At 52.9% G+C, this 14,138-nt stretch overlaps 1 protein-coding gene across 1 annotated transcript in view; it reads right to left on the bottom strand.

The window, feature by feature from the left end:
* The window catches only part of LOC140903746 (alpha-2-macroglobulin-like protein 1), a 73,168-nt gene extending 61,625 nt beyond the window's left edge, over positions 1 to 11,543 (bottom strand). The window contains exon 1 of the mRNA XM_073325506.1: positions 11,444 to 11,543. Within this exon, the coding sequence (XP_073181607.1) occupies positions 11,444 to 11,543 (100 nt within the window). The remainder of the gene's footprint in view (positions 1 to 11,443) is intronic.
* Positions 11,544 to 14,138: the final 2,595 nt, after the last annotated feature.

Raw genomic sequence — 14,138 nt, 5'->3', positions numbered from 1 at the left:
CAGCCTAGGCAGTGCTGATGCCACATTGTCTGGGTTGTCCCCCAGAAGCACAGCACAAGTTTGAAATACAGACAGCATAGAGCCAATACTTATAACTTTAAATACAAAAATGATACACGCATACAGATAGCATAATCATAACCAGCAAACCGTAACTTCCTCATAGATACCTTACTTGACCTTCTTTGTACAAGATTTGGTACTGGATCTTGGTTGCAACAATGATCTATATGGTCCCAGTTCATGTCAATAATGTCACACCCTCTCCCTGGAGCGATGGGCAAAGAGGTTGGGTAACCGAAACACCCACTTCCCCATCTCACCTTCACCTATGTGGGGGTGCATTGTTTCTTTCACTCCCCCATCCAATGCAGGGGTCAGATGGGGGCTGGAGGGTCCACTGGGACCGGATGAGTCCTGCAGAGCAACCCAGAGATGCGAACCCTGACTGTCCAAAGGAAGGGTTAGGTTTGAGGAGAGGGTGTGGGGAGAGGGTTGATCAGTGTGACGATTTGGGGAACCTATGTTTCTGGTTGGTATTATGGAGTTATTATGAAGTTGTTGCCATGAAAATTACTGTGTCATAAATGCGCTTCTGTCTCTGTGTATCCACCATTGCTGACGAGGCTTTAAGCATGTCCCTCCCAGATCAGGGACAATCGTAGGTCCTCAGAACTCAACAACTACCTATTCAGGGTGAAGCACCTTGTGCCCATGGGTTTGCTGGAGTCTAGGATGGGGAGGGATAGCTCAGTGGTTTGAGCATTGGCCTGCTAAACCCAGGGTTGTGAGTTCAATCCTTGAGGGGGCCATTTAGGGATCTGGGGCAAAAATTGGGGATTGGTCCTGCTTTGAGCAGGGGGTTGGCCTAGATGACCTCCTGAGGTCCCTTCCAACCCTGATATTCTAGGAGAAGCTACTTTCTCCCCTTGTCTGAAGCAAGGAGGGAAGCCGAGTGGAGATTCTCCAGACTGGACAAGGAGACAGGGGACAAAGCAGGCCTGTATAAAAGGATTCAAAAGGGGAAGAGCCACACAGGATGTCTGGGCAGGAGATAGCCGAGGTCAGAGTAGGCGATCTGCGGGAGAAGCTCCAGGTTTCGGATCACAGGCTGTGGACTGTAACAGAAGACCCAGGGCCATCCAGGACAACCCTGAGCCCTGCCCAGAGAATGCTCTGGAGCAGTGAGGAAAGCGAGGCAGGGAAATGCACCTAGGGTTCACTGGTTTTGTACAGACCTGTGTATTAAGGAAAGAACACTACCATACTAGTCACCCCTGCAAAGTGTCTGTGCGAGGTCTATGCTTCACCAACCCCCTTGAAGCCTGGCACCGGCAGCACGCCCCATCGGGTGGAGCACTGGGACAGGGTGCATCTCAGCTCCGGCGTGAGTTTGAGGGGCCAGCTGGTTCTAGGCACTGCATGGTGTCAGCTCTCGGGAGATCTGCACCTCGAGCATGTGCCCAGCGGCCCTAAGACAGGGGCAAGGCCTGACTCTGGTCAAGCTCTGGAGGGATGCTCTCTCAGCAAGCTGGTAAGTGGCCAAGAGGAGGTGTTCAACTGAAGTCACCCTCCCTCCCCCACCACTGCAGACACCTCCACAGTGAGGCAGCAGCCTGTTTGCTCTGGCTCGCTGTCAGCTCCAGGGATGCAGAGATCTGGCCCCAGGTCACTGCCCCTTGCTGGTTTACCCTCAAATATTTACCTGTCCTCAGGGACCGTTCAAAGGTAACATGGATTTCAGCACCAACAGGCAGACAGGGCCCCTTGAGGCTGGGGAAGCTGGGGGTGGGGCGAGAGTCCCCTGTCCAGGGGAGAGTGATTCAGGAAGGGGGTGAGCATCAGGCATCAGGCCTGGGGCCCGTATCCCTTAGATCGGTGTCCACGGAACGGCTCAGGTCTCTGTCACGGCCAGTCCTGGCATCACAGAGCCCAATTCTGCCCTTGGTCACAGCTGGGCATCCCGAGACAGCCTCAGCCAATGACCCAAGCAGGCTATACAGCCCCAGTGTGGTCTGGGCACAGCTGCGGGAGCATCTCGAAATCAGACCTGAGACCAAGCGACTGGGGACAGCTCGTCCTGCCCCTCCCGACCCAGCCCTGTCCCCGGTCAGTGCAGTGTCCTGTTTATACCAGCACTTTCTCCGCACAGGGCACCTTGTGCCAAGCCATATCTCGGCTTCACCACATCCATTCTGGCCAGCCCCTGTCTAAGGAAGGATGCGGCTGCATCCCCACATGCCCCCCTCTCTACACACACAACTGAAGAGACTACAGAAACCCACAGGGGATCCAGTGCGGACCCAGGATCGGTGCCGAAGATCCAGAGAACAAAGGGGAGTCATGACTGATGGGACCTGAGCCCGTGGGGGCCATGCAGAGCCCTGCCCTGCTGGGGCTTTCCAGGGTCTCTGTTGGTTTGCTCTGGGCTTGTCTATACTATGGAGGCATCGGTAGCCGCTCCTCTAGAGAGCAGGCTGTGTGGAGACGCTGAAGCCAGCCCAGTTTATTGCTGTAGCCTTAGATTTTCACTGAATTGGTGCGTGCCTAACTCCCTTGGGCTCCCTTGGAAATCCCAGCCTGAGTGCCTAAACTCATACCCAGTTCCACTCCACATGGATACCACGTGAAAGGGGCAGCCCGACCGGCCATGAGTCCTGATTGATTGGGGAGCTGGTCCCAGAGTCTTGGATGGCTAGATCAGGGGTGGTGGGAAATGCCATTGGCAGAGTGGAATGCCAGCCCAGAGCAGCTCAGTGGTGCCCCGACAGGGACAGGACTGGGTCAGGCCACCTGGTTTGTTCCGGGCCGCTCGGCTCACGCAGGGACGGTGCTAGCTGAAGGCTGCACAGCTTGGGGGAAAGCACCCGTGGTGGCTGCGGCTGCTGGAGGGAGCAGGCTGGGGGAACAGCCACCGCCAAGCTAGAAAAGTGAAGGGATCCCTGACCAGCTTGGGGGTGGGTACCTGGCAAGGTAGCAGAGCGCAGGGCTCTGAGCTCACACCGCACCGGAGGGGCAGGAGGGTCCCTGTTCTGGGAGCCGGGGCGGCAGGGCATGTGGATGGCTTGTCAGTGGAGCGAGGATCATTGTGCAGCTGAGGCGCCAGGCCTTGGGGCGCTGGGGTCTAGTGGGGATGGGGGTGTGAGTCTCCTGAATGGTCCCATGTGCTGATGGGGCTTTGGCCACGTCCAGCTCATCCTCACGCTCCACCTGAGTGCGACACACAGTTGGTCACTGATACCAGTCAGCTCTGTGTTCTTGGGGAACCAGGGCGCAGTATCCAGGCTGTCTGACTCACGAAAGACACCCCTGCCCCAGCCTCTGCTTGAACCAAAACCGATCAGAGAAAAGACTTGCAGAGAGCAGTGAAGGGCGGTGGGAGACACCTAGACCCCTCCTGACAAGGGTGACAAGATTAAGGCAACTCCCCCAGCCTCATCTGCATCAAAGATGGGACAGGGAGGCATTTCCACTAGCATATGGAATGGAGAACAGAGATTCCAAGGAAAGAACCGCACTGAACTCTGGGCCCAGAAAAGCAGGGAAGCACTGCATCCTGGGGGATCTCTGCTTCAGATGTTAATGAACCTACACCTGCACACACCCAGCTCAGCAGTTATCAGACCAATTCTAGTGATAAATCCTTGACTGATATCCAAAATACTGAAGCAGCCTAGCTGCACTGTGAGCTCCCTGGAAGGAATACCACCCATAGCCAAGAGTGATCAGCTCCTATTGTCTAGCCTAAAGAAAACCCTTGAGTCATCAGTTTACCCATAAACAAATCTAGTGTTCTCCCTTGAACCATTGTTGTTTCCATACAAAAAACCCTACCCGCACTCCAGTCAGTGTTCTGATGCATGGATCCAAACTCTGCATCAGTTCCAGTGGGATTTCATCTTCTCCTGACTGATCGTGCTGGGGGCTCTGCCTGTCTCCTGCCCTCAGGACCCTGAGCTACCACCATCACCTGGGAACCCCGACCAGTTCAAGCTTCATGGAGCGGTGGAGATCCGCGCCCCCCCCGTGTTCTTTTCTAACTCAGGTATTAACCTTTCATAATGTAACTGTAATGTTGGTTTAGGCTCTCCTTCTGCGGGTATCACTATTATTCAATAAATAACTTTTATGGTCAAGCTGGTTTCTTCCCTCTCTCTCTCTCTCTGAATTTTACTCTTTTGTGTCTTTAGCTTCCCCATTTACTCTGCAGCAACGCTTCTTTTACCTAAGCTAAAGATCCCTGGAGTGCCCCAAAATACTGTGGGGTTTGCTCATCCGGTGGGTTACTAGCAGTACAACTGTAACGTGAACGTGGGGATAGGGACGTGCTGAACCTGGGACATACGAGGGTGGCAGCCTGGAAGTGCTGCTCGACCCCGCCTGCTCAGGCGCCCTCTATTCTGGTGCGGCACCTGGGGCACATAAGGGTGGCAGCTTGATAGTGCTGATTGACCCGGTGCACTCAGACTTGCTCTGTTATTTTGTGTGTGTGTGTTCATCCAATTCTGGGGCTGGAGGAACCCAGCCCAGGGGAACCGAGGTCCGGCAGGACAGCTGCATTGGGAGGGGACTTGCAGGAGGGAGAAGTCGAGCTCCGTATGAGAACACAAGTGACACAAGCAGGACATTAATAGAATTGCAGAACACCCCCCCCCCCCAAAGAGTAACCCTAATAAATGAGTGTATCCCAAAGTAAGGAGCAAATCTGGTAACATCACGGCCTCCTGCCAAGCAGGCAAGGGGCGGGGCAAGAAGGGGCCTTGTCATGGTGCCCCCTGCCCAGCTCCCCACACTGCCTACATCCTGGGCCCTCAATGCCTCACTGCAGTGGAGGTGGGCACTTGTCGAGTGAAGACCCCCCCTCTCTGCCCATGGCTCCTCTCCCACAGAGGCTGGAGGGAGGCAAGTCAGTGCAGGCCCAGCACCCTTAGGAGACCTGTCCCCATCTCCCTTGGCCAGGCCTGATGCAAGGCCAAGACTAGGAGGGGAAGAGGAACCCCTCAGCGCTGCAGGCTCCCCTCCCCTCATTTATCCGGGGTCCTGTGTAGGAGCAAGGGACACTGCAAGCAGGGATCCTCCCTGCTGTCCTCACCCCTCCATAGGGTTGCCAGGCATCCACTTTTTGACCAGAACGCCCCATTGAAAAGGGACCCTGGCAGCTCCAGTCAGCACCATCGACCAGGCCATTAAAAGTCTGGTCAGTGGTACAGCAGAGCTAAGGCAGGTTCCCTGCCTGCCTTGGCTCCATGCAGTTCCCGGAAGCAGCCTCCATGTCCCTGCAGCCCCTAGGAGCACGGGTGATCAGGGAAGCTCCGCGCACTGCCCCCACCCCGAGCGCTGCCTCTGCAGCTCCCATTGGCTGGGAAATGCAACCAATGGGAGCTGCAGTACAGGGGCAGTACCTGCGGGTATGGGCAGCATGCACAGTGCAGAAGCACCTGGCTGCACTTCCACCTAGGGGCCGGACATGCCAGCTGCTTCTGGAAGCGGCGTGGAGACAGGGCAGGGAGGGAGTCTGCCTTAGCCCTGCTGTGCTGCCCACTGTGAGCCACTTGAGGTAAGTACCACCTGGCCAGGACCCGCCCGCCAAACCTCCTGCCCCAGGTTAGAACCCCCTCCCTCACCCTAACTCCCTCCCAGACACCACACCCTGCCCCAGCCCTAAGCCGCCTCCCGCACCCAAACTTTGTCCCGGAGCCTACACCCCAACCCTCTGCCCCAGCCCTGAGCCCCCTCTCACACTCCAATCCCCTCATCCCTGGCCCCACCCCAGAGCTCACACCCCCAGCCAGAGCCCTCACCCTACACCCTCCTGCACCCCAACCCCCTGCCCCAGCCCAGTGAAAGTGAGTGAGGGTGGGGGAGAGTGAGCGATGGAGGGAGGAGGGCTGGAGTGAGTGGGGGCAGGGCCTCAGAGAAGGGTCCGGGCAGGGGCGTATGGCTTTGTGCAATTAGAAAGTTGGCAGCCTTACCACTCCAGTGCCCCAGGAGCTGCCTCGGGGGGATCAGAGCCTCAGCTGGGATTTAAGGGTGTGATTTTTCAAAAGCACCGACATCCTTTCAGCTGAAACCCCTGGCCTCAGACCCTCGCACTGAAACTGCTGTAACCCCTGCCCCGCTGGGGACTGGGGTGAGAGCAAACAGCCAGAGAAGGCAGTTAGTGGACGCCCGGTAAACCCCAGATCTCCTGGGTTCTCCTCGTTGGCTTTGATGCTGAATGCCCAGTAACACCCCCCCTGCATCCCCCAGACACCAGGGGACTGCTGTGATCATAGAATATCAAGGTTGGAAGGGACCTCAGGAGGTCATCTAGTCCAACCCCTGCTCAAAGCAGGACCAATCCCCAATTTTTGCCCCAGATCCCTAAATGGCCCCCTCAAGGATTGAACTCACAACCCTGGGTTTAGCAGGCCAATGCTCAAACCACTGAGCTATCCCTCCCCCCCAATGGGGGCACCCTCGGGTCAGTGGGCTCAGCTGGGTCCAGATGCTGGGACATGAAGGGTTAAAACGCTCTGCAGAGTGGCATGGTCTATTCATGTCAATAGTTTGGTCTGTTTGTAGTGGCAGGCTGTCTCTGTCTGGCTGAGCAGCACGCAGCGCAATGTGGCACCAGGTCTCTCTGGGGTCTGGGGGGTCAGAGCTGTATCAACAGTGGGAAAAACACAAATAGGATGGCTCTGTAGTGGAGCAGAGTGGTTCTGCTGGGAAGTCTCTTTATTCCCTTCGAATTGGGACGTCCTAGGGTCATAGGGCTGGATCTGGCCACACTCAGGCTTTGTACCCATATCACTGTGTCAGGTCATGACCATGTACCAGCTACTGCACAATGGGGCTTGCTGGGGTGCATTCCCAGGTTTGCCCCAGGGCCTTTTAATAAAGACAGGTGCCACCTGGCTACTCTCCAGCACTTCGGGACAGCGACTGATTTGAACGAGAGGTTGCGTGTTGTATTAGGGCGCTCATAGAAAACTGAATCCTCAGTGGCTGGATTCAGCAAGGGGGGTTGTCAAGGTTTCTTCCCCACTCTGAACTCTAGGGTACAGATGTGGGGACCTGCATGAAAACCTCCTATGCTTATTTTTACCAGCTTAGATTAAAACTTCCCCAAGGTACAAACTATTTTCCTTTTTCCCTTGGACTTAGATGCTTGGTGATGGCAGCAATAATCAGATATATGACAGGGAAAGAGCCCGCCTGGAAACATCTTTTCCCCCAAAAAAGCTCCCTACACCCCCTTTCCTGGGGAAGTCTTGATAAAAATCCTCACCAAATTTGCATAGGTGAACACAGACCCAAACTCTTGGATCTTAAGAACAAGGAAAAAGCAATCAGGTTCTTAAAAGAAGAATTTTAATAGAAGTAAAAAAAAAAAATCACCTCTGTAAAATCAGGATGGTAAATACCTTACAGGGTAATCAGATTCAAAACAGAGAATCCCTCTAGGCAAAACCTTAAGTTACAAAAAGACACAAAAATAGGAATCTACATTCCATTCAGCACAACTTATTTTAGCAGCCATTTAAACAAACAGAATCTAATGCATCTCTAGCTAGATTACTTACTACGTTCTAAGACTCCATTCCTTTCTGTTCCCAGCAAAAGCATCACACAGACAGAGAGAGCCTTTGTTTCTCCCCCTCCAGCTTTGAAAGTATCTTGTCTCCTCATTGGTCATTTTGGTCAGGTGCCAGCGAGATTACAGGTGAAAGGGTTTTTCCTCTGGCCAGGAGGGATTTTAAAGGTGTTTACCCTTCCCTTTATATTTATGACAGGGCTCCTCATTATAGAGCAGTGCTGTGCCTTATAATGAAGAGCAGCTAAGAGGTGTAAGAAGATTCCCACCTATAGCTGCATGTGGGATTTGCTGAATGCACAGTCATTCTCACCTCAGCTGGGGAGGACAGATGGCCTCATTGCAGGGAGAAACCCTCCCTGCCCCACACCTCCCCACCTTCCAAAGAAAGCTGCTCACTCCAAAGTGGAGTTCCCCTCTATGCCACACATGTCCTAGGGATTGGGAATTTAATCCTGCACAGCTATTGACTTCAGAATTGCTGAATCTGGTAACCAAGCATGCAGGGGAAGGGCTGGGGCTTTGAACCATGCTAGCCAGCTTCTTCTTCTCCTTTGTGGCATTCATTAAATCCATTCCTACCTCATATGCAGCAGTGGAAGAATATTCTCCTTGTGTAAACAGACCTGGACAAATTGCAGAAGCCTGCTGCATATTGATTCTCTTAAGGCTGGGCTTCAAAGTGAAGTTGATTTCAGTTGTACATATAAGTTTTATGAGTTGAAACACACTGGGATTTATTCAAACTGATAAGTACCATTTTAAATATTAAATTGCAGCTTATGGTAAGCGCATTGTGCACTCGAGGGCACTGGAAATGCCCACTTGAGAGAAGAAGCCTTGCTGTGCTACAGGAAATTGTGTCCCTAAAACGTCCTTAAAATAACATGTGATGCCTTGTTTTTCATGTGGTTTCCCCTTATTTCCAGCCAACAAAGGTGCCCAGAATACCGAGAACACAAAGGTGTCCCCACTGCAATTCTGCCCCGCACGCACGAGTGGAGCCCAGGGCTGGAATAGTCAGCAGGTCAGGCCTGCAGGTGAAAAGTCAGGGCCGCGGGTAGAGCCACGCAAAAGGGAAACTAGTAGGTCTGCGAAAGGCAGAGCTGGTGAGCGAGGATGGGGCCAGCAGCTAATTACTAATGAGGAGTAAATGGATCTCCCAGCTCATCTACTAACACCCCCTTTGGTTAGTAACATGGCAAAGACTGGAACGTTTTCTTCCTGTCTCCTTTGTGCATCTCTCCCCATGCAGGCTATGGGAACCAGCCAGTTACGTTTCCCTTCTGCTCACGCTCCCTGCCTAGCTCCTTTCCTGTATAAGTAGGGGCATAGCGAGCAGATCAAGGGACGTGATCGTTCCCCTCTATTCGACATTGGTGAGGCCTCATCTGGAGTACTGTGTCCAGTTTTGGGCCCCACACTTCAAGAAGGATGTGGATAAATTGGAGGGAGTCCAGCGAAGGGCAACAAAAATGATTAGGGGACTGGAACACGTGAGTTATGAGGAGAGGCTGAGGGAGCTGGGATTGTTTAGCCTGCAGAAGAGAAGAATGAGGGGGGATTTGATAGCTGCTTTCAACTACCTGAAAGGGGGTTCCAAAGAGGATGGCTCTAGACTGTTCTCAATGGTAGCAGATGACAGAACGAGGAGTAATGGTCTCAAGTTGCAGTGGGGAAGGTTTAGATTGGATATTAGGAAAAACTTTTTCACTAAGAGGGTGGTGAAACAATGGAATGCGTTACCTAGGGAGGTGGTAGAATCTCCTTCCTTAGAGGTTTTTAAGGTCAGGCTTGACAAAGCCCTGGCTGGGATGATTTAACTGGGAATTGGTCCTGCTTTGAGCAGGGGGTTGGACTAGATGACCTTCTGGGGTCCCTTCCAACCCTGATATTCTATGATTCTATGATTCCCTTTCAGGTTCCCAGGCCCTGGCCTTGGCTGCAGTGTCCGAACTGCTGGGGAAAATCTGAGACAAAAATCTCCCTGTGCAGGCTGGTCACTTCCTTGCTTTACAATCCAGGGGAAGCCGATGGTTCTCCCAGATGGCAGCTGAGTGTCTGATTTCACCAGGTGTTTACAAGGCATTAACTAGCGCATGTAAGACCATAACAACTTACAAGGGCATCCTAGCGCATCTGCAGCACGGCATCTGGCCTGGCAGCATGCTGAACTTTGTCGGGCTTTAGAAGCCATTTTTCTGCATTGTTAAAAAACAAATGGATTTAGCACAGCAAAGAAAGAGCAGCCACAAGCCAGAGCAGAGCAGCCCCGGTGAGAGTCCTAGGAGCTGGCTTTGAAGGACCGAGCTGGAGGCGCCTATGTCAGGTGTCTGGCAGGTGGGTGCTCCTGTCACTCCCCAAGCACACACACACCTGCCTTCTGCAGATCAAAGTAACATCCCCAGCAGCTAAGGCAGGCCATCATTTGAGGCCATCATCTGTCCCCAGTGCCCGCTCTCAGTGGGCACAGGCTTCGTGCCCGCGCTCGGTATCTGAACAGGCTCTGCCACAGCATTGCCAACTCATGAGTCAGACCCTCAAAAACCATGAGATTTAGAACCCCATCAGATCATGGTTTTAATTTGGCTTTTGACTTTAACTCCCCCCCAGTCCTCTGCCAACACACATGGGAGAATTTCAAGGTTAAAAGCCACCCTTCCATGCACACACAAATGCACGCTGCTTCCTGGCTGCTCAGATGGAGAAGGGAACCACCAGCCAGCCCGTTACTGTCCTGCCTTTCCTCTCCTAGGTTATTTTCTTTGATAAAAGAAAGGCTGGATGGTAAATAGTTTGTGAACCACTGACCAAATTAGTGCATCATGTACTAATTAGTGCATCATGTACTTGTACACAGAACTTAACTTATTTTGAGAGTTGGTGAGTTACAGATATACGTATTAAAGAACTTTAACTCCTGCTTTCTGACTTAGCTGCAGAGAGTGCAGAGGAATATCTCAGGAGAAAGTGTCTTAGGCAAAAATGAGCATTGTACAGAACAGCAGGAGAGAAATACACTCCATCATTACACATAAATAAACTCACCATGTAGTACAGCAACAAAAGAACAGATGACAAAGTCACAAAAACGTGTGAAATAACTGGGGTGAATTGATTTAAATCAAGGTGATTTAATTCAGTGATTTAAATAATGACTTAAATCACCAAGTGGAAAGTCTCCATTTAAATCAATTTTAATCAGCTTTTCCATTTGTACTGCAGATATCTTCTAAAGAAAGATGCGTTTCCATTGGGTAATAAAACCATTCAAACATGGTGATGTGCAGATAAATAGAGCCTTTACACTAGATTTGGTACATATTGTTGCTAGCTGGGAGGGTATGCTATAAATATACATTTATTTAAGCAATTCTATAGCTTAATAATTTCAGATTCTTATGAATTGTACCTTTCTAGTATGCTGCAAATGGGGAATGAGATGTTGCTTATTTACTAGAGAATTAACTTTTTGCTCATGACTTTGTCAAGCTGCATTAGGACGGTAACCAGAATTTCATTAAGCACCCAAAACAGCATACCAAATGTATTTTTACTAAACAAGACAACCTTAAATGGTTTGGCTCATGAGCTGGAGAGTAACTTTCCATAGTGGGTGGAGTCATATATATTCATAATTTGAGAACTGAGCCCATCAGAGCTCCGGTAGGGAGAGGCCTGAGCAGGGGTGATAAATGAGCCATGAACATGGGTCACTTGGGCTTCAGGGGAGATTTCAGTGACCCCACCCCACCCTAATAACGGGAGCAGCCATAGCAAAGCTGGAGCCAGGACAGAACATACCCTCTGCAGCCACAGACTGCACCATGGGGCCCACGGGAGTGGCTCTACCAGGGTGGGACTCACCCGGCTCATAGTAATCGTACAGTCTCACTGGGGCTGCTCTGAGATTCTTCACAGGGAAATCCTGCTCCAGGGAAAGGGTGAAACTCGCCGCCTCCTTCATTGGCTGGTGGTCACAGCCTGTTCCTGGGCCTCTCTCCAGCTCCCTGCTGCCACGTGGCTCCCACCCCCAAACAGAGCCTGGCCCCCTCCTGGAACCTGACCTGAGGCAGGGGAAGTGCAGTGGGGAAAGGGGCTGATGGGCAATGGAGACCCTGCTTTGCAGATACATCACACCAGACCCCCCCCCCCCCGAAAGGCCTTCACCCCCAGTGAGCTCACCATCCCTGGCAGGGACACAGCTCCCCCAACCTCTCCAGAGACCCTGGCGCTCGGACACGCCGTTGGCCAGGACCTGTCCCCCCGCCCTTCGTCCCTGCACTGCTCGCTGGCACTTGGGGCACAATCCCTGGCTGCTCCCACCATGGGCAAAGGAGGCAGAAGGCGGGTGCCTGCGACACCTGCTCTTGCTCTGCCCTGGTTTCTCTGCGGGGGTGGGGGTCACAGTGCCCGGCTATCATGGAAGACACAGCACCTTGGCCAGGTGAAAGCTGCCAGCCTGGAAACTGGCATCAGGCACTGGGGTGCTTTCTTGGGGGGTGGGCCTGGAGGGGTGGTTCGGGGGGGGGGGGGGCAGGGGCAGGGGCCAGAGAAGGTACTTTAGACAGCAGCACTGTCAGCTGATTCGCTGTGTGACACGGGGGTGAGCGGAGGGGGAGGCAGGCCGTGGTGATCAGCATCATCCGCTCTGCGGGGGGAGCTCGGCCTGAGCTGAGCCCCACCTGGGGGCAGCACAAGCCCCTTGGCTGGAATGAGAGTGACCCAGGGCAGCTCAGTGCTGCAGTTGCTGCCTGAGCCGTGATAACGTGTCCACCCTTCCTGGCCCCCGACAGGAACCACGTCGCCCTGAGAACAGGCGCGGACAGGCCGGTCACAATGCAGTCGCTACCAGGTCCGGCCAGGCCTGGCGGGGCTGACGGGAAGGGGGGTGGGGTGCAGCTGGGGGCTCAGGCACCTTTCCCCCAGGTCCCCAGGCCTGGCAGCAGCTGAGATGCATTGCCTGATTGCAGCCCTAAGTGGCACCTTTGCTCCATGCAGGGTGGGCTGGTTCCAGCGCCTTGATGCCCGAATGAGCTGAGGCCCTGCGCTGGGCAAGTCTCGCTCTTCACGCCGCGTCCTTCCGCAGCACAGGGTACTCCTGAGGTGCAGCAAGAACCCTTGTCTGGCGCCCCCTTTTCCGCTGCCCCAGGGTGGGGAGGCTGCCCTGTGTGGGACGAGGGCTGAGAGGAACTGTCCCCCCCGGGTCCAAGCAGACACAGAGGATCCGGCACACATCTGGGTGGGTACAATCTGATCCTGCCAAGCTACGAATGCCAAGTGTCCAGACAGTGCCATTCTCTGGGACTCCCCAGCAAGCTGCTCCCACACTGGCCGGCCGCAGCAGCTCCTTAATGCTGACCAACCAGGAGCCCCCAGCTCTGCATCCCGCCAGCTAGGCCGCGCAGACACACGGTGCTGAGGGCCGCGGAAGAACCTGCACAGAACAGAACAGCCGGGCAGGCAGGGAGATCAGAGCAGGGCTGAGCGCCGGACGCTGCTTCCACTGCAGCTCAGCACTCCCAGCCCTGGAGCTGCCAGGCGTGGGGGGGCAGCGTACACAGAGCCCAGAGCCTCCAATTCAGGGGCAAGCTTAACTGGTACCATGACAAACTAGCCAGCCCCGCCGAAATCAGTTAGCCCCTGGCTCACCTTGTCTGTATCCCCATTTTAGAGGGGAACTGTCAAGGTTCCTTCCCCACTCTGAACTCTAGGGTACAGATTTGGGGACCTGCATGAAAACCTCCTAAGCTTACTTTTACCAGCTTATGTTAAAACTTCCCAAGGTACAAATTAATTTTACCCTTTGCCCTTGGATTTCCACTGCCACCACCAAACTTTATCTGAGTTTACTGGGAAACGTAGTTTGGACACATTTTTCCCCCCAGAATCCTCCCTACCCTTACACCCCACTTCCTGGGGAAGCTTTGGTAAAAATCCTCACCAATTTGCATAGGTGGCCACAGACCCAAACCCTTGGATCTTAGAACAATGAAAAAGCATTCAGTTTTCGTACAAGAAAGACTTTTAATAGAAGTAAAAATAAAAGAATCACCTCTGTAAAATCAGGATGGTGAATACCTTACAGGGTAATTAGATTCAAAACATAGAGAATCCCTCTAGGTAAAACCTTAAGTTACAAAAAAGGTACACAGACAGGAATAGTCATTCTATTCAGCACAGTTCTTTTCTCAGCCATTTAAAGAAATCATAATCTAACACATACCTAGCTAGATTACTTACTAAAAGTTCTAAGACTCCATTCCTGTTCTATCCCCGGCAAAAGCAGCATTCAGACAGACACAGACCCTTTGTTTTTCTCCCTCCTCTCAGCTTTTGAAAGTATCTTGTCTCCTCGTTGGTCATTTTGGTCAGATGCCAGCGAGGTTACCTTTAGCTTCTTAACCCTTTACAGGTGAGAGGATTTTTCCTCTGGCCAGGAGGGATTTTAAAGGGGTTTACCCTTCCCTTTATATTTATGACAGGAACCATAAGGTCAGAGGGGAAGTGACTCATCCAAGGTCACACACAGAGTCAGTGGCAGCAGGAACAGAAATCCTCA

Source organism: Lepidochelys kempii, chromosome 27 (genome assembly GCF_965140265.1).
Source record: "Lepidochelys kempii isolate rLepKem1 chromosome 27, rLepKem1.hap2, whole genome shotgun sequence".
NCBI lineage: Eukaryota > Metazoa > Chordata > Testudines > Cheloniidae > Lepidochelys > Lepidochelys kempii.
Note: the sequence above shows the minus strand (reverse complement) of the source record. Positions and strands in the feature narration are given on the sequence as shown.